Source organism: Anas acuta, chromosome 1, assembly GCF_963932015.1.
Source record: "Anas acuta chromosome 1, bAnaAcu1.1, whole genome shotgun sequence".
In the NCBI taxonomy this organism is placed as follows: domain Eukaryota; kingdom Metazoa; phylum Chordata; class Aves; order Anseriformes; family Anatidae; genus Anas; species Anas acuta.
The window spans coordinates 65,784,466-65,812,055 of NC_088979.1; the positions used below are offsets into that span (position 1 = coordinate 65,784,466).

The 27,590-nt window shown below is 37.9% G+C and overlaps 1 protein-coding gene across 10 annotated transcripts; it reads right to left on the reverse strand.

Annotated features, from left to right (window-relative positions):
• Nucleotides 1-284: 284 nt before the first annotated feature.
• Nucleotides 285-25,775, reverse strand: IL1RL1 (interleukin 1 receptor like 1). 10 transcript variants are annotated; one of them, XM_068680102.1, is made up of 12 exons: nucleotides 25,477-25,634; nucleotides 23,609-23,753; nucleotides 20,488-20,558; nucleotides 18,288-18,489; nucleotides 17,817-17,985; nucleotides 17,567-17,729; nucleotides 14,948-15,016; nucleotides 12,909-13,041; nucleotides 12,672-12,823; nucleotides 6,024-6,164; nucleotides 5,183-5,341; nucleotides 285-1,961 (listed from the first exon to the last, which is right to left on the reverse strand). In XM_068680102.1, the coding sequence occupies exons 3-12, from the start codon at nucleotides 20,552-20,554 to the stop codon at nucleotides 1,615-1,617; spliced, it is 1,602 nt and encodes a 533-aa protein (XP_068536203.1). In that variant the 5' UTR covers nucleotides 20,555-20,558; nucleotides 23,609-23,753; nucleotides 25,477-25,634; the 3' UTR covers nucleotides 285-1,614. The 10 variants fall into 10 exon arrangements, with proteins under 10 accessions (XP_068536203.1, XP_068536184.1, XP_068536211.1 ...); XM_068680083.1 differs by having other exon boundaries at nucleotides 6,024-6,167; XM_068680110.1 differs by lacking the exon at nucleotides 20,488-20,558 and having other exon boundaries at nucleotides 6,024-6,167.
• Between the last annotated feature and the right edge of the window lie 1,815 nt (nucleotides 25,776-27,590).

The following is a 27,590-nucleotide window of genomic DNA, read 5'->3' on the forward strand; positions in this document are numbered from 1 at the left end:
GTATTAGTATTCTTTTTGTGAAAGTTCTTACCATAAGAACTATCAAAACACCTATTGAGTCTATAATAAACCAAATCTCTTACGTTGACATAAATACATTTTGTGGATCTTCCTAAAACAGTGAAGGGGAACTAGAGGGCCCTTCAGGAATGGGTCCCAGTACTGTAGATGGTTTAGTAAGGCAGTAATAAAATACTGCATTGTATGTTTTACAGTTGTGGTGCAGTGAGTGATGACTTCACTTTCACCAGCATTTGAAAATATAATAAATCAATGAAAAGCTCTTTAGTTTGCCATTGACCTTTATTTCACATTGAAAAATCTATACATGTATTTCATACATGTTTTTCCTATTCCAAATGGCCATCCATAAGTCTGAAGTTTCATATTCAATAAAAACCTACAATGTACAATGAAAGCACTTGGTAACATTAGATGTTCTGCATCTAATTTTGTCTTTTCAAGTCCATCTCTGTAGCTGATCTGAAGCTCAAAAACAAACCTTCACTGACCGTATGAAAATTCCTGTTTTTAGAACCCAAAAAGATTAAATCTCCCAAGGATATATGCACTAGAACATGCTTTGATCATGCACTCCTGCACTCAGAGGGGTTTTTACTCTGACCTTTGTATCTCAGGCTACTCTCTGTCAGAACAAAGTAAAGCCAGGCATAATATCAAAGCAGGAGAAAAAAAAAAAAAAGGATACTGACAGCTATAAAATTGCAGTCTCAGTTTTTTTCAGTAGCTTAAAGGAATGCTAGCCATGTACAATATTTACAATACTTATGTAACATAAATTTTAATATGTTATTTGTATCAGGCAGTAGTAGTAACTGTACGGTCTATCATGCCTGAAAGATTTAAAATACTACTAGCTATAAGAATTTAAGTATGTGTATCTTTAATCTCAAAATCACTTTGTAATAGCTCTATAAGATAATTTCCCCTTTGTATGAGATTCATTTATGTATACATAAATGTATTTATGTATATATAAATGCATATATATGTCAGTCAATCAGTATGTATGCACTTTCCTTAACACTGTATTTTTAAAAAATGCTCTATTCACATTAGTTTCAAAAGAGCTTTTACTGAAGCATCCCTACTAAGGAAAAATAAAATTTCATGATAGAAGTATGACTGTTGGAGCAAAAACAAACACATGGTGGATAAAATGAAGAAAACTGCAACATTATACTTTCTAGTCAAGTAATATAGAAGGTGTTTATGTTTGATCAACCACATTAGAAAGGTAAAGTAAACCTGCAGAATATTCAACTATTCAGAATCAAAACTTTCAGTTATCTATCCAAGTACATATAGGAAGAGTAGAGGTAGGTTTGTTTCCAATTATATGCAAAATTTTGTACACCATCTGGAATAATTCATTTGCAGAATTCTCAGAGCTCCACAGACTCCCCTCAGCCCCAAAGGCCTTCCTCTATCAGTTTACTTGATCACTACTCAATTGAAGGACTAAACTAAATAGTGAAAAAAAAATGCAGCCAGACATTCAAACTGCAAAATAATGTTCCTACTGAAAGCAAAAGAAGCTGCAGGTATATGGTTTGACCTGACAGCATACTAGAGCTTTCTTAGACAGACTGTTCATCCAGCATTAACTGAGTATGATGACCTGAGTCTCAGTGGCATAAGGTACCTCACACATTTCCAGAACTTAGAATTGGATGACTGTGGGTGCACAGTGTGCTGTTCTTTCCATTTGACAGTACCTTGTTTCTTGATGATATATTTAAGAGATTCCTGAAGAGTCTCATACGTCTCCATCCTCTCCATTTCCAGCAAGATCACCTTTGTATTGTTTTGAATGAGGGCATTGTATAAAGCAACATGTTGATCATAAGCAAATTCTTTACAATTAAGCAGCTGGTGTGTTAGAAGAATGATCAGGCGTCTGCTCTTCTGTATCCTCTTCTCAATTGCACTGGCTTTGTCTACAATGCACAAGAAAATGGTGAGACTGAAATTTCTTTTATAGACTCTTTTGTGCATAGGCATTTCATTTCCATTGCTTTTCAACCAAAAGAAACCTGTCTCACTTCAGTCAGATACAGTTTATTCATTAGAAAAAGAGCTTAAAAAACTCACAGTAATCAGTTTCCTTTCAGATGTTTTCTTTAGCTGAAATCTTAATATTTTCACACTGTTAGGGATTGTTAGGAATTTCTAATCCGCAGGTCAAGCTCGGTAGATCTGTATTACATCAAATCTGTGCTTAGTCAATAATTTGCATGTAAGGAATCATATTCTTTCAGTTTAGTGCTCTAAAAAACAATCCTTCAATACTTAGCCATGAAAAAAAATAATAATTTGGATCCATTTGGGTGACTTCTAAGAGGTTTATTTTCTTGCAGAGGGAGTGCTAGTACTCCTGAGCTATAGCGTGCTAATTTAGATGTTAACCCAACAGGGCTGGATCCAGACTTGCAGGGTATTTGATCATCACCATGACTAAAGGTGTTTTTCTTTCCCACTGAAAAGCTGCTAGGGACAGCTCATTAACCACAGTTAGGACTGTGATGTTGGCTGTGTTGTACCTACGAAACTCAAGCTCTGGGCCAGCTCAGAAAGCTCCACATCTAGGATCTGCTTTTCTCAATGACCTGCTGTCCATGAGAAGAACACTGCAGATGAGTACCTATCTGGTGAAATACTTGTCCCAGTCAGCAGAGTTTCCTGTGGTCTGCAGGAGGGAAACTGGAGTTGTTTTACTGGAAGTATGTGATGCTGGGCCAAAGAATCCCAAAGTGGGAGCTGAGCTAAGGAATTTTGATGTAACAGCGATTTAATAAAGACATTCTTTATTCTTTAAAGGCACTTTTAAAAGACATTATCTATCATCTGCATATGCGACCTCTTTTCTTTGCTAGAGGTTGCCAGCCCATTGTAAAGGTCTTCTCAGTCTCAGAGAGGCCCAGCATTTGCAATTCCTGGCTCAGGAAAAGACTGTTCTTAGAGTCTTTTCCAGTAATTTGCCCATGGTTACTGCAGAAGGTAGGACACTTGGCTGCACAGAACATTGGTGCAGTGAAGTATTATCATTCGTATGATCATTTTTATGTTATTTTCTCTTTTTGTGTGTATGTGTTACAGATACAGCAGCTCTGACAGTGTTTAGTTAGATTTTGTGTCAAGGAATGTAGTTGGGGCAAGCCAATGGGACCATGAAAAGAATGGAGCAGAAACCTCTTCCTTTGCTGGGCAATACTTGCATTTACACCTCTTTCAGGCAACAAATAAGGCACAGAAAATGCCTTTAATCAGTTAAGAACAGGAAACAACAACAACAATAACAAAAAGTGAATTTAGGAAAATCAATGGAAGTCCAACAGCTGTGTAGTGCCGTTTGTTGCTTGAATTATTCTCTTTATCTTTTTTATTACTGGAAGAGCACAAGTTACAAATTACAAAGCTTTCCTCTGGAACCGAGAGTCATGAACTCTTCTTCAAATAATAATCCCATTCAAATAACGATCCCATTTTATATCCTCGCTGCGTTTTGTTTTCTGGAAATACATGGAGTTTAACAGTGAAAAACAGATGATTCATCAAATAATATGATACATATTCAGGAAAGTTTACAGTAACTCAGTGGTATTTACTGATAATACTCCTGATTTACTCTGTGTTTAGCATATTTTAACTGTAAGGTTTTGGATTTGGAAATCTGATAACAAAAGAATCAAGATCAAGATCAAGGTAAACAAGAGTGAGGAGTGTATGCGTGAAGTCCATCTGCCTGGAAGCAGGGAACTTTTATGTGCTCCCCACGACAGATTCTGAACAACTTTTCCACCCAAGTGTAAATATTTGGGACTTGAAAGTGAACAAGGAAGACAAAAGCAGAAGGCTGTGAATATAAACATGAAGAGAAAAAGACAACAGTCAATGCTCAAGACATTATTAGAGTTTTAGTAAAATCAAACTGAATGAGTCAAAAAAGGAGTTATTAGTTGTCCGAGGCTGACTTGGTGGGTCTTCATACTGCCTGGGCTACAGGCATTCATTCATGCCTTTGCACAATGAAAATGTCTTTGTTTTCAACCAAGAGAATCCCTGTTAGTCCCAGTCTGCATTTCAGTTGCATGCTGTGCTCCATTTTCTCCAGGAAAGTTTAGGAATACCATCCCAAAACAGAATATTACCTCAGCAGGTGGCATAAATTTCTGCCATTAACATCTTTGTGGGCCAATGTTAGTTCCTTATTCTGAAACTCACATGAGAGCTGATAGCTATAGTCTGGATCAGCAATTCTTGCTTTTTTTTTTTTTTTTTCATTCTTGTTGCAGTGTTTTTTCTCAAGGCCAGGCAGAACTTTTGCCACTTGTCAGAAGAAGACATCAAGAATATTGGCCCAGATCTGGGCAGATGAGTCACATCTGGTCCAATGCAGATGATTTTAGAAGTGTATAACTCAGAATGGGCTATCTTTGGTTTCATGCCTGTTTTCTGATAAGAAGAGAACATGTGGTCCACAGAACACCAGAGCACAAGACAGACAATTAAGCCCTGGAGGAAAGCAGATAATATCTAGATGACAGCTAATATGAGAGTGTAGGGTTGTCCTTGTGAAAATTAACACAGATTAATTAACACAAATTCATTTTGGATGACAAGGAAATGGGAATAGAGAACACAGATTGTCTCTTGAAGTAGCTCTGGGAATTGTAAAAAATGAAAGTAGGTCATCTTTGTGAACAGAATCTGAACTTCCTGTAACTATGACATCCTTTGTCACAGGTTGAAAAACCCTGAGTGATAACAGCAAGGTTAATTCTTCAACTCTGTGGTTTTCTTCTCTTGGTATCTTGTAGGCCTACTCATGAATGGTTTGTCATGGCTTTGCCCAGACAGTGGCAATGCAGAGTTACACAACCCAAAGAGCAGGTCACACTTCGAGTCACATTTCCTGCATCACCCAAGAAGTTGATAAACAATTTCTGTCCCCAGCCTACAACTTGCTTTTCATAGAACACCAACAAGCACAAAGTGCCATTGTGTCACCCTGCCTGACACATTAGACACACAGCTGCTGATGAGATGAGCAGCCCACTCAGGAATGCAACGGGATATTCCGTACTCCTGAAAGGGTCTAGAAACACAACTCGCTCCAACTTAACAAGTAATGCAGTGCATTATCTGAGTTGAAACTCACCTTCTCCAGGATAAGTATCTCTACCATAAATGCATAATTTATATCCACATTTATTTTCTAGAATATCTGGCATAATTTGGTGTACAAAATATTCCACAAAATTAGCTTCATTGCCATAGCTTCTGGGGTAGATCACATATGCATCATATATCTTCCCATCTGCAAGGTAGAGCAAGAGGAAAGTGCCTTCTGTTAACATGAATTAGAGCTGTCTATTGTAAAGCTGAGTAAAATAACAACTATACAGTCTTTGAAATAGATTTAAGTAGATCTTCCTGATAATTATAATGATGTGCGTCTTTGGATACATGTTTGGAAATCAGAGACCGTGCGCATTTTGTGTTTTCCATGCTGAACTGTTATGTCTTATGCATTTGCTGCTTTGGAGAATTTGCCTGTTGCATTCTGAAAGCTGTATCTTAAGGTGTATAAAGTAAGAGATCAATTAATCAATGCATACATGTATTAACATGAAATAGAGATGAGTCTGATTGTTTGTTATTTCAGTGGAATAATAGGCTGTTAAATCAGATTTTCACTGTCACTCAATATTTCATGACAAATATTTTTATTTAAAAAAAAAAAAAAAAGTGAAACCAGGATTTAATCCTTTGTTTCTGCAATACATCATTATAGAACCAATAAATGGTTCTGTGGTGAGTGCAAAGCACTGCTAGAACTATGCTCGTTCCCCCTTATATAAATGATTTCAAGAAGCATGAGAAAGTGATGAATAAGGCTCAAGTGTCATTTGAGTTAGTAAACAACTATCAGATTTATCTGTTTCCACATGGTTTGCCCTTTCTTGTCCTTTAAACTTTCTTATGCAATGCTTACTCACCATCTTTGACTGAGTAGGGCTGAAATATCTCCCGATAAAATAGGACAATATCAATTCGGAAGAACTGATAAAGTACAACAGAGACTGCTACTATCACGAGAAGAACTAGAAATCCAACGATCATGAGGACATTAGGATGATCTGCTGCAAAGAAGAGAAATGAAGTGTTAGTTGCAGCCTTAGCTTCTCATATCTTTACATCTGCTATGGCTTTAAGGAGTTCACAACTAAGAAGACAAGACCTTTACCTTCCCTAGCTGATGTAGCCAGCACAGAGGCCTGTTGAACCCCTAAAGTAGAAGTGTACTGAGCAGTATACAATTAATATCTGCGAGTGTTGCACCCAGACCAAAGCTCATTAAATACCACATCTGGGAGCAATGTTTCTAAGTATTTTGCTCAACAACAATGTTCAATCACTTTGCAAGGCAGTTGAGCCCAAGCTTGACACTAGTAAGCATCCATGCAGGGGCAAGCAGAGGCTTGGGGCATTGTTGCGCAAACAGGGTATGGAGAAACATGTGCAATTAATAAAATCTGCAAGATAAGAACAAAGTACACAAGACAAGCAGGAAAACAGAACAAGTCTGGCCTTAAAAATAAGATAAACTATGGCAGTGGCAGATGAGATTCTCCTCCTTCTTTTCCTTTGAGGGTCAAAGAGCATAAAAAAACAATGACAAGTAAGGAAAACTGGGAAGAAAGTCATCCACTGCAGTTCCAGCTTCCCTCAATGAAGAGCTCTTGAATCCAATCACTTCATCCTCAGAGATGAAAGCTATCAAAGATGACTGTCATCAGCTTTGTGCTATCATATGCTCACAGTATAGCGATTGTGATTATCGCTCTTCTAGGGAACAGCTATATTTCTATAGCAATCCAGTCAGATATTTTCCTGTAATTGCCTGTTTCTCCTCTCTCTTTGTGATTCACATAGCAGAAGTCAGTCTAGATGTGGGCAACCTCTAGATGACATCTGGTTCTGCTGCAGAAAAAGATGCTGGGAGATAGAAGTGAGGTCATTGTGTGCTCTCTCCAGTTTAGAAAGCTAGAAGCTTAATCCTCAGATTATTACAGCCAAAAAACTGAAGAGATATTTTTGACCTATGCCCCAGACATATTGAATTCTCACAGTATTTGGTATAGAAAACACTGTGAATTCTAGATAGCCACATTTGAAATTAAAATATTAAAATATATATATATACAGCAATTACACAAAGAGGAAGCATTATTCTATTGGATGGAAGATTAACAGCAATTGCCTCATAGTAGAAATATGCTTCAAAGCAAATAAAAATACCCAAATTAATTCCGCCTGGTTTTAACACACAGACACAGAGCAGTTCCGTATACATTTTTCTCTGACAGATAAACCAGTTAAGAGAGCTCCATTTGCAGTCCACCTTCTTAATCTATTTATTCCCATCCATCATGATGATTCATTGTCTTACAGTTGTAATAATGCAACCACTTTGGTGACTTTTCTGTGATTCAGACCACTAAAAAGATTTGGATTAAAAAATATATACCTCCGGAAGAGTCAGAGTGGGTGACAAACTTTGACCCCAAAAGAAATGCAAATGGAAAAGTCCAGATAGCATATCACAAAAGTGATTTTAAAAGTGCATAAAAGTGACAACATGAATTTTTTTTAGTACAATGTAGTAAATATAACAATTGTCTGGTGCAATAACTTGGTTCTGAGTATGGCTAGAACCATCCCTTCAGTCTTACAGGGAAGTTTGAGGTATGCTGCGATGTCAGACTACGTTGCCTCAGGAAAGAAATACTCCACTGAGTGTTGGCCACATATAAATTGAAATATAGACATTCTGGCAGTACTAATTTGGGGGTCTGGGTCTCTCACTGTAGACACCCTTTACAACATCCCATCTGGTGGACGGTGTTCACATGTGCTGGTAGCAACTCTACCCAGACAAGCCTTATACAGGGATCAGATTTTCAGGGCTTTGCCTCCCTCTGCCTGCAAAACATATACAAAACACACGTGGCTGCAGCAACAGGCTGTTCACCAGCACCTGAGGAGCTACATGTCACAGCAGTCTGTTGGGCCAATCTCAATTTCCTCTACAAAAGAGTCAGCAAGACACAGTGGAACAAGTTGCAGATTTCATGCTGCCAGCAAGCTACCAGGTGAATGCACAGACTACCACCACCAAGAAGCAATTCCAGAGCTTCTCTTGGACTTGCCCTAAGTGAATGAAATAGGATTAAATATATAGCAGTGAAGAGTCTCATATATTGATATTTACAGGTTCCCTAGCTTCTCCAGAAGGTGGTGAATAAGTCAGTACATTGTGTAGTACCTCTGGAGACAACCTTAAATTAAAGCATTAATTAATAAATCCCTGAGAAATGTCACTGAAAAGCTAGATAAACAAAGGTTTTGCAAGTACATTTCCCAGTTCCCCTAGTAGGAAATGAGACAAATCTGACATGATTTTCACTCTTCTTGTTTATTTCTTTGCCATTTAAAGGGAGAAAGAAACATCCAGCCATCAGGCACCCGGTGAAAAATACCTCCACAAGAACTATGAGATTTGCAATTGTTTAGAAAACAAATAGAAAAGAAACAGGTTCCAACAACAACTTCTGCAATTATGAGCCTAAAACAAGCTGTTTACATTTGGCCTTGCAGTGATTAGACCAAGTCCAGGGAAAAAAAAAAAAAAAAAAAAAGAAAAATTTCCTGTGCTTATAAAACTTGCAAAGCCTCAGACAAGAATCTCCATAGGGGTCTTTCTGGAAGATCAGTTTCAGTTCCCAGTAAGGCTGACTCAGCCTCTCATTGCTCTGGAATAAATTGACTATATTCAGGACAATGGGGACAAAGGCCAGAAGCCACTTTTGGAGGCCCTGATCAAGACTGACCAAATCCTGCTGCTTGATTTGACTTCACTGCAATATTTAGTAGCAGAAAGTTCATGAGCTGACTGTAATTTAATACTATTTATTGATGTTTAAGAGCAATGGGAACACAGAACTATCAGATCACAGGAAACAATATTTGAGAGGCCAGGGAAAACAAATCATAAAAGAACATTTGAAGGCATCTCCTGACAGATTCTGTAAGAACAGCATATTTTTCTAAATTTAGTTTTCTAAGGAAAACACACTTCCAGATAGCAAAGACATAGGTCTGGATCTGGAATCCCTGGCCACATCTTTTTACTGAAGATGAGATAAAATGTTAGGTCCAGCATTAAATAACTTTGAGGAAAAACAGACCTGATGTGCTGGGATGAACTTTATCTCTTCTCAGAACAACTGGAATTTCAGGCATTCTCCAGAGCAGAACATTCACACCAGAAGGATTTGTGGTACCCCAGACATTTTACACTTCTTTGCAGATGAGAATTGAGCAATGCCCAGGGGGAGATGAGACAATACTTGTGCGTCAGAGCCATGAAACACAACCACCAATTATTTAACCAGCCCTGAATGAAGAAGAATCTCACCATGAGCCAGCAATGTGCACTTGTAGCCCAGAAAGCCAACCTTATCCTGGGATGCAGCAGCAGCAGCATAGCCAGCAGGGCGAGGGAAGTGATTGTCCCCTTCTGCTCTGCTGTTGTGAGACCTCACCTGGAACCCTGTATTCAGCTCTGGGGACCCCAGCACAAGAAGGACCTACAGAATGAGTCCAGAGAAGGGACACAAAGATGGTTGGAGGGCTGGAGCACCTCTCCTATGAAGAGAGGCTGAAACAGGCTGCCCAGAGAAGCTGTGGCTGCCCCATCCCTGGAGGTGTTCAAGGCCAGGCTGGATGGGGCTTTGGGCAGCCTGGACTGGTGGGAGGTGTCTCTGCCCATGGCAGGGAATCAGATGATCTTTAAAGTCCCTTCCAACCCAAACCATTCTGTGATTTCATGAAGAACTAGAAGCTAGTGGCAATTTATTTGTTAATAAAAAGGTAAACACTTGGGAGATATTCTGACAGGTTCTGAATTCCTGAGAAGACAGATTAGATGTGATGCTGAGGTAATGTTCTTGTCCTGATTGAGCTGTGCTGGAAAGAGTTAAAACTTCCAGTGTTTCTCCACTTGTCATGGCTTCCCTGTCAGGGGTTAATGGTGTCGTGCCACCTCCCACCCCAACCCTGACAGCAGTGCTACTTTTGTAAGCATTTACCCACTGCAGTTATCAGTGATCTGAGCTGGCTTGGACACCAGCACTGTGGTGCAAGGAGGTGGTATATTCCAGCATGAGAGACACCAAGCAGCTGTGGAGGGTAACAGAGTTTAGCTGCAGGCAGAGTTGCTGCCTCTTGCCAGGTGTCCAGTAAGACTAGCTACATCTTGGCCAGGAAAGGAGGAAGAAATGTAATGAAAACCTTTTGCAAATTCCTTATACTGACCATAGAGAAGTTATGGAGATGATCTCAGAGCACATCAGAGATTGTGTCTTGTGGCAGGGGGAGAATGTAAAACATGGGATGATTACCATCTCTGGGATTATAAATGGAGGCACAGGACTGAAAGATCTGGAGGAAATGAGACAGCCCTTGTCATGGGCTAATACTATAAGGTATTACTTTAATTACTAATTGCTTTAAGGTATTAAAACCATTATGAGACATAAAGGCTATTTTTTTATGAACGAGTGTTAGTAAAGGAGTCAGAAGATATCAAACAGCCTCAGGCAAAGTGGGGAGGGAAAAGACAGGAAATAATTTTGAAGGAAGGGTTTCATATTGTGCTTTCCTGGCAGTATTTAGTATTTTTGTTTGTCATGGAGACAAAACCAAACAGCTGACTCTGACTCTGACAGAAACCCCGTATTTTCTCTTCACTCCTCTCTGGCAACTAGTAATTCTTATATAGGTGACAACTGTTAACAAATCAAATTGCTAAAATTTGTTATAAAGATACTGCTAAAAATGAGCTAGTTCTTAAAGTATTTGATTATGGCTGAGAAGATTAGATTTAATTCCTGGTTTCCCAGGAAAATTTCTATGTGGTGATTTATTCATTCAGCATTTTTGAAGACTGTAAGATGGAGCAGATTCAAGCAGAGGAGCTTAAATGCAGTCACCTACAGCATCTTTGTTTCTTTCTTTAACCTGTCACCTGTGCTGCTAAACACAATTTAACTAGTCCATGCAGTTTCTGCAAGTAACTTCAGTAGTAAATGCACCATCTATTGATCTCTTACTTCCTATCACAGATTTGTGCTACAAATAATAACAATGTAACCCATACTAAAAAACTTGGGGGAAAAAAAAAAAAAACACACAATACAGAGGAAACTTGTGTAAAAAGCACAATAACAGACAGTAGCTAGGAGACATGAGTTATGCTGTAGGAAAAACTAAGAGATGACCATAGATAAATAAATAAATAAATAAATAAATATCATCTAAAACGAAAAGAAACAAAAAAGAAGAGTACATGTCTTTATTACACATTTACAAGATGTGAGGCACAAGACATCTATGCAGCATTTTCATTATACTCAGAGGCAAGCTATCAATGTTTTAGAAAAAAATATTGCTGAACTGTATGAGGAGCAAGTAAAGAAAATTAAAGCAGTGCACAGCCATTTCTAGATTTAGCCTTGCTCACACCAACAGTGATGAGGAGTAGCAGAAGCAGGCATCTTGACAATAGCAGCAACAAGAAAGGCATAGACATCCACATAAAATAGGCTGTTGCAAAGGGTGTCACAGTCAAGAGCTTTCCTGAACATTTACGGATGACCTATGGATAAAAATAAAATAAGATTTGTCTACAGCAGAAATAAGGTTTCATGAATCACTTCAGAAATATGGAATATCAAATATACTTGTTCCTTCATGCAGCCTTTGCTTCTTCTAGTTTGCAGTATAGGGTCAATAAATGATTGCATTGCCTGAACTAGAGTGAACAGGAAGTGTTACTCAGTTTCCTTCCCCTTCATGTTAAGTGATCAAAATAAACTTGATTTTACTCATTCTCATAGAAAAGTAATCCCTAATCTTAAAGGCCGTGGGATTTCGTCTCGAGGTGGTTCAGCCCATCTGAAGGGATAAGAGAGGAAACCATTGACCACCACTCCTGTCATAAGGATCAAACTTAGTGATTTGGCAACAACGCTTATTCAGGGATTTGACCATCCCTAACAAAAAATTCCCATAACTGATAAAGACAATCCCACCATTCACTGACCTTAATTCTCCTTCTCCAGCAGAAATGACTAGAACAATGCATTTCAAAATGAAACCGAGAGAAAGCCTTCAAATTGTCACTCTCATCTTTGTGTGGCACAGAGTAAGCTCAGTGTCACTTAGAGGGAGAGGGCAGGAATATCCTAGAAAAGGTTATTCTTGTCACATGGGTGGTGCACTGTCCTGCTCTGCACATTTAATCTCTCGCTGATACCATTTTCCCTTCCCCCAAAGTAGAATTTACACCAAGGCCTTCCATAGCCTAAGGAAGCCACAAGAACTTGGCCATTAATTTGAGGATGTAGGGAGGATGAAGACTGGTTTTAATTCTAACCAACAAACTTTCTTACCAGCAGAAAATAAATCAAATTTTAAAATAAACATGCAAAATAAATTTAAAATAAAAATAAAACCACCAATGTATTTCAAATTGAGAGTTAAGTATGTAAGAAAACAAAATGAACAAATTCTACCCTTACATTGTGCTTTGAGTTGTAATGTCACCGTGGCCCTTGTATTTCCCATTTCATTCACCACTACACATGTGAAATTTGACTGCAGATCCTCCTCTTTTATTTCACTGATGTGCAAAGTCGCCTCTTTGTAATATTCTTGTGCTTGTCCTTCAAAACTAATAGAGAGAAAGAGTTGGTATTGGTTACTCTTAAGCAAAATTTGCATTAAGAAAAGGATTATTCCACATTATATGTACTTACAAATGAGTTTCTTCATGAAATCTTGAAGTATCTGTATATATTACTGGGTTGTTATCCACATCCCATGAGACAACATCTATAGGCTGTTTTTTAATCCCCAGGCGGGCCTGACATTTCAGAGACAAAGGAGCACCTAACCAAGATGCAGAGAGCTGTAAACATTCCTCAATGTAAAATATATATAACATATAACATTATTTTCCTCATAACATCTTTTTCTATAAATCTCCATATCACTTTTGATTTTACCTTAGCAATTTTGACATATTTCTGAGTTAACCTAGAGAAAATGTTGCATAGGAGGGACTTGAAATAGTAAATGGAGATATTAACAAAATATCTAATACATTAACAAGGATTATAAAGGGAATTATTTATATATGTTACTGTGAAAGGAAAGTAGACTTTACCTGTGATGCTTAACACACCTAATCAACTATTGAGGAGTATGGAAAGGAAATGCTAGTTTACATACAGACATACGAAAATAGCATAATTTAATTTCAGCATACAGTATTTCACTTGTCTTGTTTGCTGATTCTTATCTTGGATTTTATTCAAACTGGACAAGACTAGAGCAAACTAGTCCAACCAAAACTAAAACAGGAAATGTCCTATTATGTATTTACCATCAGGAAATATTTATTCCAGAAAAAAAAAAAAAAAAAGAGTCACCGTTGCACTGGAAGAAAATATAATTAAAACTACTTTTATTTATTTTATTTATTTATTTTATTTATTTTTAAAACTATTAAAATTATTTCCATGTTAATCTGCATCAAAGCAGTGTTTAGATAAGGTTAATAAATCTTATAATTTACATCCTGAATTGGTAACAAGGATCATGGAGAAGTCCTTTCAGTTCTGCAAAGAGGATATAATAGACCCAGTACAGAAAGTATTTTCTAGATGCTAATCAAATTTACTTTACTTTTAATCTTGCATTGCAAGATTACATACTGTCCGAGAAGGTTAGGCAGAGCACAGAGAATATTAAAGACTAGCCATCTGGTGCACTAATTCTGAGTGACAAAGAAACTGGAGGAAAGAAGAAAAAAAAAAAGAACAGGAATACAAGCCTACATGAAAAGGAGCCTGAGCCCAGGTCCCCCAAGGTACATGCTGTTAGAGCAGTCTTGCTGTAGGACAAGTGCTGGAGGGCAGAAACTGTGGAACTGTAATTGTGATCCCAGCTCCCAGTGGCCCAGATTCATCCTATCTCCCCTGGGAGACAGGCTTCTTAGGCAACCTATTAATGTTTCAGACGGGCAGAGTCACTTTCTGGAGAAGCCCATCTTTCTCCATTGACTATACAAAGAAAGAACCTAGATGGCCCTTGCTCCTACCACAAGTTACAAGGGGTGAAGAATCCAAACCATGGAGAACATCCCCAGTCCTAAACAAATGGGAGACAGGGAACATGTTCTGCACCAAGAGCTGTTCAGCCTACTATTTGCTTGTTCAGTCCCTGGTTCTTTCACCCCTCAATCAGAGCAATCTGCTCAGTGCCAGCCACCATGGCAGGACCAATGACTAGTCCCTTGTTCTCATTCATTCATCAACAGAGATGCAGCTGCTATGTCCAGACCAGAATCACAAGTAAAGAGTATCTCTAGTTGCTCTGTCTTTCTCTCTTACCATCATTCTTTCTTAAGGATACCATCAAGCATCTATCCTCTCTTAAGGATACCATCAATTTCAAAGGGTTTAGTTAAGGTCCTCTTTGAAGTGCATGGAAGCTGTCACACTTTCAGCTGAGATGTGATAATTGACCATGTGAGTTATCCTAGTTTATCCCAGTGAAAGTAGAATTAACTATTTAAGTCCTGAAATTGCTGCTTAATGCCTAAGCGTTATCCTAACAGTTATTCCTAACTTCACATCTCTGCCTTGGGGTGCATGAAATCTGGTTAAAATTACAATGGGGAAAAAAAAAAAAAAAAAAAGTAATGAACATTTCCATCATTAATTCTTCAAGATCACCATGTTCATTAGGTCATCACAAACTGTTTTAAAAGCAATTTAAGGTCTGTACTTACCAAGCTCTACTTCTATCACATCTTTTTCTTTTGGAAACAAAATTTGAGCAGGTAGAGACAGGTGTTTTGCTTTAGAAATTAAAGAGAGAAGGAAGTATAGATTAGAAAGTTTTGAAATTTCATTTTGTAAAATAATGACTATCATTTGTACTGATAATGCTTTAGCATCTTGAAGTAGATTTGCAAACATTACAACAGTGCTTCGCATTCCTGTCAGTGTTATCTGATTTTATTCCTATGACCAGATATTTTTGGTGAGACAGTACAAGTCAATAGTCTAAATATTTTCTGCCTGTTTGATTTTTACATTTGTACATAAAGAGCAAGGAAAAGTTTCAGTTTCTCAAATACTGTTTTTAGATGCTGAGTGGGGGAAAAAAAAAAAAAAAAAAAAAAAAAGCTAACATTGGGAGTTGTGTGTTTTCTCAGTTGCTAATTTTGTTTTTAAATGAAATTCCTTCAGGCATTTGAGAAATGACTCCTATCCATGATATAGAATAGCTAGAATATACACTTCCGTGCAATATATGACATACAGTCCCACTTCCCCTGATGCCTGCCTCTGTTGACTTCTGTTCCCAACGTTGAGCACATCCGGCTCCCTACACACTGGTGCTGCACACAACCACTCCCTCTTACATCTGTCTTCCCTCACACTGAACATCCCTTGCCACTAGCTTTTAGGAGTGCTTCTTTTCTTCTGATATTTTTATGTTCCATCTCCAGTAATAATTGATTGATGCAGGTCCCAATAATTGATGCAGGTCCCAAACTACATCCAGATGCTTCAGTTAGGCATCTTTTTCCCGTGTTGTTTTTTTTGCTTCTTTTCTTACCATTCATACTGTTGCATACAACACACTCCAAACACATGGCTTGCTATCCTTTCCCTCATTATAAGCTTTTCCTTCTCAAGTCACCTCTGTAAATCCCATAACAATATTTCCCTAAAAAATCTGTAAGAACATATTTAGCACCATTTTCCCAGGCTGCCAGAAAAGCCATTCTCTTTACTTATCCTAACCATGTCTAAGTTTCTTTAGCTGGATCTGAACTTGGAGAAATGCAGCAATTTCCTAGCTTTCTGTCAATGCTAAGCATTTAGATGCTGGCATTCAGAGGCAGAATATCCCCTTGGACAGCATGGATCTGCAAGGCAACAGGGATTTACATCATAAACCAATATTAGCAACATGTAACAGCTTTACTCATCCAGCATAATAATTTTAAAGGCTAATAAGAAGTCAAGAATGTTGCTGTTAAGTATTTTGAATGGTAAAAAAAGCAGACTCAACAGACCACTCTGAGATTTCACATGTTATGTTGCAATCTTTTCTTTCAGAATTATTTAAAAAGCCAGATTATCTTTGAAATGAAATAATCTGTCTGGATGCAACAAAGATTTGTGTAATTTTAGGTGGCTTTGTGCCAAATAAATAATAGCTATTTCTGTTATAAGCCAAGCAGAACAAAATTCTTGACTGGCTAGAAAGGTTTTAATGAAAGTACATTCAAACAAAAATGGAATGTTAGGCAGAGATCGTCATGTATACCAACAGGGAAGACGTGGAGAAAAGATGTGGCACCTCCTAAACTACCATATTAGCTATTGGCTCAGATCTCTTCTATCCAACTCAGAATAATTGGAACAAACTCTGCTACTGAGATCTGGGTACAGAAGCAAAAACTAATAAAGGCTTCTACACTCCAAATCAGTATCTTTCCCATAAAGTTGGGCACCTTCCAACAACAAACAGTTGTGATGTCGGTCTGCAAATGAATATTATTTAGTTTCACCAAAAAAAATTATATATATATATATATTGATCTTACTGCAGAATGAAAACACATTTTGAAGTCTTGTAAGTTGATGCAGTCTGGCACTGCTGATTGCTGGCATGCTCTTCCCTGACTGCCATCAAAATTCAAGGCCTCCCTGAGGACATTGAATCCTAGAAACACCCCTAGGTCCACACAACTCTGCTATGATGGACACTTTCAAATTAACAAAGACAGTAATCACAGAGCTCCATTAATTTTCCATCTATATATGTCCCTCATTTTATCTCAGTCAACAGAAATCTAAAAGTTTTTTTCTTTTCTTTTCTTTTTTTTTTTTATTTTTTCTCCAGTCCAACTATAAAATAAATGCTAGATAATCAAGATGGGGCAGCGGGTATTGAGTTGTATGCCATCACCATATCAGTGATCCAGTGATCACCAGATTGTCACTAGCTAAGGTCCTTCTTCCTGCCAAACAAATATAAAGTGGAGCTTTGTGGTAACCCACAAAAAAGACCCTTCACCTCAAAAATATGAGCCCTGCCAACTGCAGCAGGAAACCAGAGCCCTCAGAAAATATTGCCAAGAAAACAAACATGGACAGGTCTGACTGTATCTCCAGCTTTCTCCTTTGGAATTCCCTCCCACAAAATTCATCTAAAAAAAAAAAGTTGAGCTAAAGTTTCATTAAGAAGATATAACTAACCAACCAAAGATCTTTTTCTTTTTTTTTTTTTCTTTTTTTTTTTTTTTGGTAATATTGTACAAGGAGTTTCATTTCCTTTAAGGAGATGATAATCTTTTCTACTTTAGCAAGCTAGAAAATGATTGTCTTACCTTCACTTATAAAGATCCTTGTAGCTGACACATTGAACACATTTCCTCTGTGAGTGTAGGTAAAATGGCAAGTATAATAACCATCATCCTCCTTTGTCAAGTCACTAATAAAAATATATTTATCTTTCTTCAAATATCTCTCCCCATGAAGAGGTCTGCAATCCTGGAAAAGACAGCTTTCTTTATTTGGCTGCAAATGACTTCTCACAGTAATCTGATCTACAGCTGGCACTATCAGGACTTTCTTTACCTTATACCACTGGATCATAGTAGCATTCTTATAATTGTCAAATGTAGGACAAACAATTCTTCCTCTTCTAGTGTCATTTGGATAAAGTATCCGGCTTGGGAAACATATTCCTTCCTTGTATGGATGCACCTTCACACTCATGTTGAACTCTTTTGTGCTATTATTCGGGCTTTAAGAAATGAATGAAGGTATTTTAATGACAGTTTTATTATATGGAATAGAATGAATATTCGTAACGTGTGAGTCTTGTTTTAAAAGCACATGTGTGGTTACTATATTTCGATTGCATATCGATTTTTAATGGGCCTGTTATAAAAATAACAATTGCAGAATGAAAGTTAAATAAATTTCCATACACCATAAAAATTGCATAATTTGCACAGATAATAATCAAAATGTATTTTTAAAATACTTATGCTTTTTTTTTTTTCCCCAAATCTTAAATTTTTATCTTTTTAATATTCTACTTACTAATGTGTAACACAAGTATAGTTTCCAGAATCTTCTACAGAATTTGGCAGAAACCAAAGAAATCTTCCTAATGAAAATATTCGTGATCCCTCTTCTTCTTCAGGAATTATTTTCTTAGTGTCTGTGTGATACCAGGTGACTTTCACAGCTGAATTTCTTCGGGGACATTTTACAACTAAAGCCTCACCTTCCATTGCATCATCTGCAAATGAACAAAATATTAAAATCTCAGATGAATTAAACCTTATTCATATTGAAGACTGAGGAGACCTTGGCATTTCTGGATCAGTAGGCCATTCAAATGCCTCTAATACCATCCCCAGGCTTTCAGAGATAATGAAAAGCAAATGAATTCCCAGTAGATTTTTTTCAAGAAACAAAACAAAACAAAATGTTCATCTTCAGTTATGAAGACTATGAAAACATGCAAAAATAGTGTGTGGGGCAGAAAACAAACAAACAAATATAAACACCTGGGTTCAAAGCAGACATATAGTTAAAAAAAAAAAGTTTTAAATTGGAAAGTATGATTGGTTGAAATGAACTCATGCAAATCTTTTCTTGAAATCCTGTATTTATTCAAAGCAGAGTTCTAAACATGGATCTTTCACAAAGAAAAGTATTGGTTATAATAGTGTTCTATAAACTTAGCTTTCCATACTCTGCTAATAATATTTATTTACATAACAAAGAGGATTTTTTGCTATACATTTTCAATGCAGAAAATGGATAAAAACAACAACAAACAGAAGAGCTTCTTTCTTAAAATCATAAAAATGTGAAGAAAAAAAAAAAAAAGCAACAGACTGAAAGGAAGAATCAGATGAAAAGTTGAAGACACCGGATAGGAACGAGAGGAGTAAGCAGAGCAGTAAACAGCTTGGGAATAAAGAAATAAAAATTAAAAAGAAAAAAAAAAAAAAAAAAAGAAAGAAAAAAGTTGGGCATAAGGAACTAATTTTTTATTAAAGAAACTGCATGTATTTTTGAATAAACTTTTGAATACTGAAACTGGTCCAGAGAAATTTGAAACAGGCAATTTTGACAGCTATTTAAGTGCCCTGCTACCTGAACTGTAAACTGACTTCTGAACATAGAAACTTTAGTCTGAAGGTCAAATGCAATTTTGGAGAAGAGAAACATGAGAAAATTGGCAAGGATAGAAACTGGGCATATCAGTACAGGAGCTACAGTAAATGAGGGAGCAAGAAAATGAGATGATGTAACCGAATAGCTAATCAAAACAGAGAATCTCTATCAAAAATGACACTTTGGGGGAGCACTGCCTGGCTTTAGATGCATGCATAGATCAGGTCACGGGTGAGTCCTTCTTCATTCTTCCTTCCCATTCTCTCTGAAGTGGTCTTTCTCCATTGACATTACATATAGACTCATTTACTCAGACACCTAAATTATCCACATCGGGTATAAGCAACCCTGAGTCCATCATTGTAACAGCATTCCCACCCACAAGTCCTGCCTTGCCCCACCAAAGGAGGAACATAGTGGAAGTACAGCACTCTTCAGGAAAACATAAAAGAAAGGAAACAAAGATAAAACGGGAGGCCTTATGTAAACTCAGTGACATCTGCGAAAATTTTCTTGGTTAATTCTTCAGCAGAATTCAATCTCTTAATAGATCTAGTTTGTTCTAAAAATTATTATTCATATTGTAAAATTGACAATATGGGGAAATATTTAATATTTAAGATAAATATCTTAAGTATAAGATTGTATCTTACATTGTTTTTCAGAAAAATATGCAGTGCAACTGGAGACCAGGTACAATGTGAGTGCTATATAATGTTGTTTCACCGGTAGGAAATGATTGCAGGGCCACTAGAACTGTGCAACAAAGTGCATGTGTTAAACCTGCTCAGTGTGATTTAAGCATGCTCTGAGAGACTTTGCCCAGCTGGGGCCAGGAATATCAGCTACTCTAAATCTAAGAAGCCTTTTCCTTCTGCTTGCAGACATGCCAAAGAGCAAAAGTAGAACCTATACTTAATGTCAGAGAAATGGACACTACTCTGTGCATTTTAATATAGGGAGAAAACAACATGTAGAGCTAACTTTTAAGCTGTGATCAATGGTTTGAGATAAACTAGCTAATTTTAGGTTAAAAATATTAATTCTGTACCATCTTAAACACTTATGCAGAATAAAATTAATTAGAAAATAAATTTTAAATGCAACTCACATGATTCTGATGTCACGGAAACCAAGAGGAAGGTAGATAGGAATATCAAATGTACATACCCCACCATATTTCTAAACCAAAGGAAAAAAATAAAATAAAGATATCTCAGAATATGCTCTCACTACATCGGTTATGCTATTACCATGTTGCTGATGTACATCTAATAGCAGATAACAGCATCATGCAGAGATAAGCTGAGTCATGTGGGCTGTTCTGTGCAGAACACGTGTGCGTGCCTGTAATAGCAATTCTACAGCTTTGAGGTGATGCTCTTTGTGCTACAGTCAATGCAACAACTGATGTTCCATCGAAACTACTGTTATGACTTAGTTTGATTTGTGTAAGATAGTTTGATTTTGTGCAAGAACAGAAACAGACGAGCACCATCAGCAAGAACAGAAACAGACGAGCACCATCAGCAATGCAAACCTGAAGGGGAAGTGAAGAAATGGACTGGAAAGGTAGGTAAAGGAATATATATTATCCTCACATAATAGTAGTAGGGCAGATCCTGTGCCTCACTGATGTTTTTATTTGTGTTTATTTGACATACACCTCCTATAATTAGGTGTATGCAACTAGCAGCTGGCAGTGTGGCTCAGGAACCCTCCAGAAAAACACTTTTTCACAGAAATTGGTTATTGGTTTGTGGACATTATTTTTGACCTAATCTGTGAATATCCCAGGAAACAGCAGACATGCAATCCAGAGCTATTAAGCAGTCATAAGAATTCTACTTACCATTAATAAAGATTTCACTTGAATGTTATCTGTAACTGCAGATTACAGAGTGGTGGCTATTGCTATCACAGATAATGAAGGAGTGGGTGCAACAGATGGCAGATAAGTTTTAAAGAGAAAGCAAGTTAGCAGTGAGTTATAATTTATCCCACGGATAGAAAGCACAGGAACACCAGTGAAAAAATAGGCAAAAAAAATACAGGCAGCGTAAGTACTGTCGTCACATTAACTACAAGGAATTTTTATTTTGGTGCCAAAGATTTCCAGACTAAACAAACACTGGCCTACATTTGTGCCAAGTCTGAAATTCAGAACAAGCTTAATTTTGAGCTTTCAGAAATGCCATTGTTTTTATATTGATGTGGGAAACTTATTCTGTTTTAAAGTTTAATTACACCCAGGGATTTATTCTTAAACTCTAAAAAAAAAGTAGAGTTGGAAGAGAAAAGCATGAGTGTTTCAGAGTAGGTGTTTTGCAGGGATACTAACAAATTACTGGAAATATGAGGTTTAGACCGAAAATGCATCATCCCAGCGAGGTTGTTGCCATGCCTGTTATAGGAAGTCTGTGACCATCCAGGATCTCCTAGAAACAGTTTGTGTGAGGAGCTGCTCATTCTCTTTAGAGCTGCAGAAAAGCACCACATACAAGCACCTGCAGTTCATTGACTTCTTTAATTTTAAGGAAATCTTAGGCCAAATTCATAGATATTTAGAAGTTACTTTTTAACACAACAGTTCAGGAGTCCAGCTGGAGGGCTGTAGCTGGTGGTATCCCCATGGGGTCAGTACTGGGCCCAGTCTTATTCAATTTACACATCAAGGACCTGGATGAAGGGACAGAGCACCCTCAGCAAGCTTGCTGATGGCACAAAGCTGGAAGGACTTGTTGAGGCTGTGCTGCCATTCAGAGGGGCCTGGACAGGCCAGAGGGCTGGGCTGAGAGGAACCTCATGAAGTTCAACAAAAGCAAGGGCAGGGTTCAGTACCTAGGGAGGAATAACCTCATGCACCAGTACAGGCTGGGGGCTGTCCTGCTGGTCCTGGTGGACAGCAGGTGAACCATGAGCCAGAAATGAGCCCTTGTGGCCGAGAAGACCAATGGTGTCCTGGTGTGCATTAGGAAGAGCGTTGCCAGTAGGTCGAGTGATCTTGCCCTACTCAGCCCTGGTGAGGCCTCATTTGGAGTATTGTGTGCAGTTCTGGACTCCCCAGTACAAGACGAACATGGAGCTACTGGAATGAGTCCAGAGGAGGGCTACAACGGTGAATATGGAACTGGAGCACCAGTCGTATGAGGACAGGCTGAGAGGGCTGGGACTGTTTAGCTTGGAGAAGAGAATATTGAGAGGGGATCTCATCAACACATATAAATATCTGAAGAGAGGGTGTCAAGAGGATGGGCCAGACTCTTTTCAGTAGTGCCCAGCAACAGGACAAGAGACAACAGACACATACTGAAGCACAGGAAGCTCCAACTGAGTATGAGAAAAAACTTCTTTACTGTGCGGATGACAGAGCACTGGAACAGGCCACCCAGAGAGGCTGTGGAGTCTCCTTCACTAGAATTATTCAAAACCTGCCTGGATGCCATCCTGTGCAATGTGCTCTAGGTGACCCTCTTTGGCAGGAGGTTGGACCAGATGATCTCCAGAGGTCCCTTCCAACCTCAACTATTCTGTGAGTCTGCGTGATTCTGTGAATGCATGTGGCATGCCAAATACATGATTGTGTATATGCATATGCAACCTTGATATGCAAAACCTAGCTGCAGCAGGGCTAACTCATACAGCTGAGATTGGATACATCCATATCGTCTGAGTCTCCACAGTGAAGTTTGCAAACGGACCCTAAGAATCAGCTAAGTGAAAAACTGAGGTGAGTAATAACTAGAGTTTATTATTATTAGATTATTTGAGTATTGGTACTAATATAGGCATGGGAAAAGGTACTAATATAGGCATGAATATCCCTGCAGCTCTGCTGAGAGTTTTTTCCCTCCAAGTGTTTTGTTCTTTTCCATTAACTTGTTTGTCCCAGACGAAGTATACTGGTAGTATTAACTGTCTGAATACTTTTTAGAGTTATTTTAAGCAAGCACATATTTAAGCAAAATGACAAAAAAGTGAGTTGGGTGATTTTTAAGGAAAATCAGTTTCTCAGTTGGAGACTGTCTGAAGGATTCTTTCTCATTTGATATTTTATTTCATATTTGACCCAAACTAATAAAACTATTGGAGATCCTTTCGATCCATTTATTGCCAGTGCTGTTTCCAGTCCTAGAAACTGAAGGTTGGCAATTAAAAAAGTTTCAAGGATCTGTGCTTCCTTTGTTTTGAGAGACAACTTTGTACAGGGATGAAGAAAGCCAATTACTTACCCTCACCAACTCTTCGAACAAGTGCCAGAACACAGGGTAAGAAATAGTATTTGCCTATGGTTGTACTTGTTGGTTGTTGTCTTTAGCCTTCTGTTTCTTGAAAATGTATGACTTCAAGAAACCTTACACATATTGGGCCACCAACCTGCACCAAAACAATGCAAAATAGTTGTGCTGAAAGAACACATTCTTCCCCCATAATTTTGATGATCGTTTTACTAATTTCTCTCCCATTTTTAAGCAGCTATGTTTTGCTATGTTTGGCATCAGTTTAAATAGAGTTTGTGTATGCAAATATGGGCAACATATGGGGCTCTACTTAAAGACAACTGTTGCTTGAAAATAAATAAATAAATAAAAACTTCAGACAATTAAAAGAACAATGCAATTCTGTTTGCATTTCCCACTTCGGTCAGCTGTAAGCTACCCAATTACCTCAACAAAAACTGAGGCAGAAGTTGCAGTTCTAGACAGCACCTGGCAATACAGGGACTGATTCACTAGTGCTTCAAGCTTGTGGCATTACCCTTTGCGAAGCAAAATGAAAGCGTCCACTCATCTGTGATATTAGGACCAAATAAAAAGGCAAACAGCACAAGACAAAAGCACTGACACCTTACATCCCACAACCAAAAGTGCTTCCTGCAGCTCAGTGCACTGTGAGACAAAGGCCATGACTTCTGAAAATACTTATGAGAAGATGTCTCCTTCTCTCTGTTTTTGCTTATTTGTATAATTTGTAACTTATTTATATATACGTTTGTCTATAGTAAAATCTGCATTTTCAGGTTTTCAGTGTACAGTAAATTTAGATTGCTAATATTCAGAGATAAAAAGGAAAGGATGTATTTTCCATAAATTATTTCCTTCCATATAGTTCACAGTACCTGTATGTAATAAGCTTAATTCACTCTGTTAAGGAAAACTTCAGTCTGAGGTTGAAAAAGCACTAGATCCAAATACAAGGGTTTGCCATAATTACGTTAAGTCAAAATCTAACCCCTAAAGATCCAATATCAAAGGAGGATGAAAGAACTGGGAACTACCTTGTTATGTTAAAGAATTACTAGTCTCTAAGGCTTAACTCCTTGCTTCTCCAAAGGCAATTGTATTAATAGCATTCTTTTTTCCCAAAGGTGTGTTTAGCAACAAACTGTACTGCTGTTCATAAAACTGAACAAACATTGTAAAAGTAGCATACCAACAAAATTTGAAAATGTTATTGTAATTTCTACTTTAAGAAGCTTAAGAGATTTCGCAATGTAAAAATACCATGAAATAGCAGGTGTGTGAGATAGGTTTACATAGACATAGAATTCGCTCATTCTCCCTTTGAAAGTTATTTTCAGTCTCTTATTATAACAGAAAATCCAGTCTGACTGAAAATGAGCTATGAAAATAGAAACAGTAACACTAAAATTATTCCATAACAGTCATGATAGTTGACGCCTACAATAATTACAGTTATTAATGCAAAATTTATGAATTTTAATATTAAAGTATGACAATGCTAGAAATAATATATACATTATTTTTATAAAATATTTTGAAGCAAAACTTACATAAATATACTGAACTGCATAATGAATTTTTTCTGTTGTTGAGTAATTGGCAAAAATATCTGTCAGATATTCAGATATACTGAAGACAAATCCATTTCCATACACTTCATTATACATAAGATTTTAGGTTGGTCCCCAGATGATTTGTATATCACAAGTGTATCTCCAATTTTCATCTAACATTTTTTTCTTGAGATAGAGAGACATGTAAGTGAACTGAAACAAAGTTTCTTATAAAATAATAGATAGTACTTCCAACAGCTTCACTTATTTTTGGCTAAATGATAAAATAAAGATTTGACTTACCATTTGGAAAATTCAGACAGCAGAGAAGTAGTTCACCCTGAGACTGGATCCTTCGCTTGTACCAGAGACTACTGGGACCTCTTTTTAACCGGCTTCTGCAACGCATATCTGGAGGAGCATGATTTACAGCTTCATTTAGTCGCCTCCCACTGAACAGAACAGAATATGCAAATGACCGTAGTGACTCTAGGTACCTATCAGATATGGCATCTTCTAGTTACAGTTAATCAGATCTCTTCTACTGAGAGCACGGGTTTTGCATTAATCACAAATTATGCCATTTTAGTGTGATTGTACTAAAAGCCTGCTTCCTAATTAGGGGTTTTCTTACATAGTTGAGGGGAACAAAGGAGGAGCATTCAGTCGAGAGAGGGTGCTTTAAAACCGATTTGCTTTGAAAACAAGTGGTATCTCTGATAGGGCTGGTCAGGGAGCAGTTTCTGCAGAACAGCTGTACACATCACTGGAGCACCAGGAATGATTTTTAGACGGGAAACTGCTTCACGGAAGGTAAACTGATAAAAGAAGGCCCCTGTGAAAACAATTCTCTGCACCACAATGACTAAATTAAGTCAGTGAAGGAAAGAAGGCTGGAAGAGCAGGGCAGTTTCACTAGAATTCCAGAAGAAAATCTGGGAGAGCAAGCAGGAGCAGGAGAAGTCCCCACAGGGATGGAAGTGGCTCAGTGCACTGTGACAGCCATGAGCAGGTACTCAGGAGGCAGTATGGACTACCTAGTGTCAGAAAGGACATTTTTTAGGAGCACTGTGCAAGACTGCTGATGCCTTCCAAGCATCAGCACTAAACCTGGGCCCATCTGACCAAAGGTCCCAAGCTGTCCCCTTATGTGTGTCTGCTAGTCTAAAGGGGTGATTTCAGTAACAAATCAGCCATATTCCAAGGGGTGAATCAGCTTTGTTCATCTTGTCAGAATAAAATAAAAAAGACGTTTCGAGAATCAATGCTTCATTCTTTCTTGAACCAAACAAGAGGATTTCATACCACAGTCATTCAAACACTTTTTTTTTTTTCCTTGACAGAGTCGCTGATAGTCTTTATAACTTCCAGTGTTTCTGGGAATCTGCTGTGAGCTACAGTCACTAGCATTGTCAGCAACTCCATATTAATATACAAAGATGTAGCAATTATATGCCAGTAGGCAAGTGTCTTGCCACTGCCATCCATACCCATGCTTTCCCCTGATCTTGGCATGTCGCTTCCTATGAAGTGGTCTAGAGGCTTCACTTTCCATATGACACAGAAAATGCAAAGTGTCATATGGACATTCTGCAACAATTAAATCCCACAGTGCTTTGGTCAACCAGTCAGTGTCTGTTAAGATCGATAGCTTGAAAAGCTGACAAACCACTTCCTGCTAAGATTCGTGGAGTTTAATCAGCATCAAGGCCTTCCCTGTTTCCTCGTGCCATTCCTTAGAGACTCAGGCAGAAAATACACAGTAAATTATCTGCATTCAGTGTATATTCAGCCTCCTCTCACCATGACATGTCAGGTCACTCTAGGATAAAGTTAAATACCTTCAGATGAAGATATCTTCCATTGCCTGAATGTAGAATTAGATCTGTAATAAAGTGAAATCAGAGGTGCTCACAATATTGCTCCAGACCTCAGAAGAGTCCTTTATCCCATAGACCATTCTTCAAGCCCAGTTCATTCCCAGATGATGATGCAGGTGTGGAACTGAGCTCATGGCTATAGATTAAAGTTAGCAGCTGAGCAAAAGCCATCCTGCAGCTTTTGTAAGAAATCACAATCAATGTTGAATGCTTTGCTATTTTTGATCCAGTGTCCTGTTTTTGGTTGGATAGGGTAAATTTTTTTCCCCGGTAGCTTCTATGGTGCTGTGTTTTGGATTTGTGATGACAATATTGCTGATAACACTGATTTGCTGACATTTTAGTTGATGCAGAGCAGTGCTTACACAGAGCCAAGGGTTGTTCAGCTTCTTGTGCTGCCCTGCCACCCAGGAAGCTGGGGGTGCACCAAGAGCTGGGGGGGGCACAGCCAGAACAGCTAGCCCAGGCTGACCAAAGGGATATCCTGTACCACATGGTGTCATGCTCAGCAAGAAAACTACATGGAGTTGGCTGCAT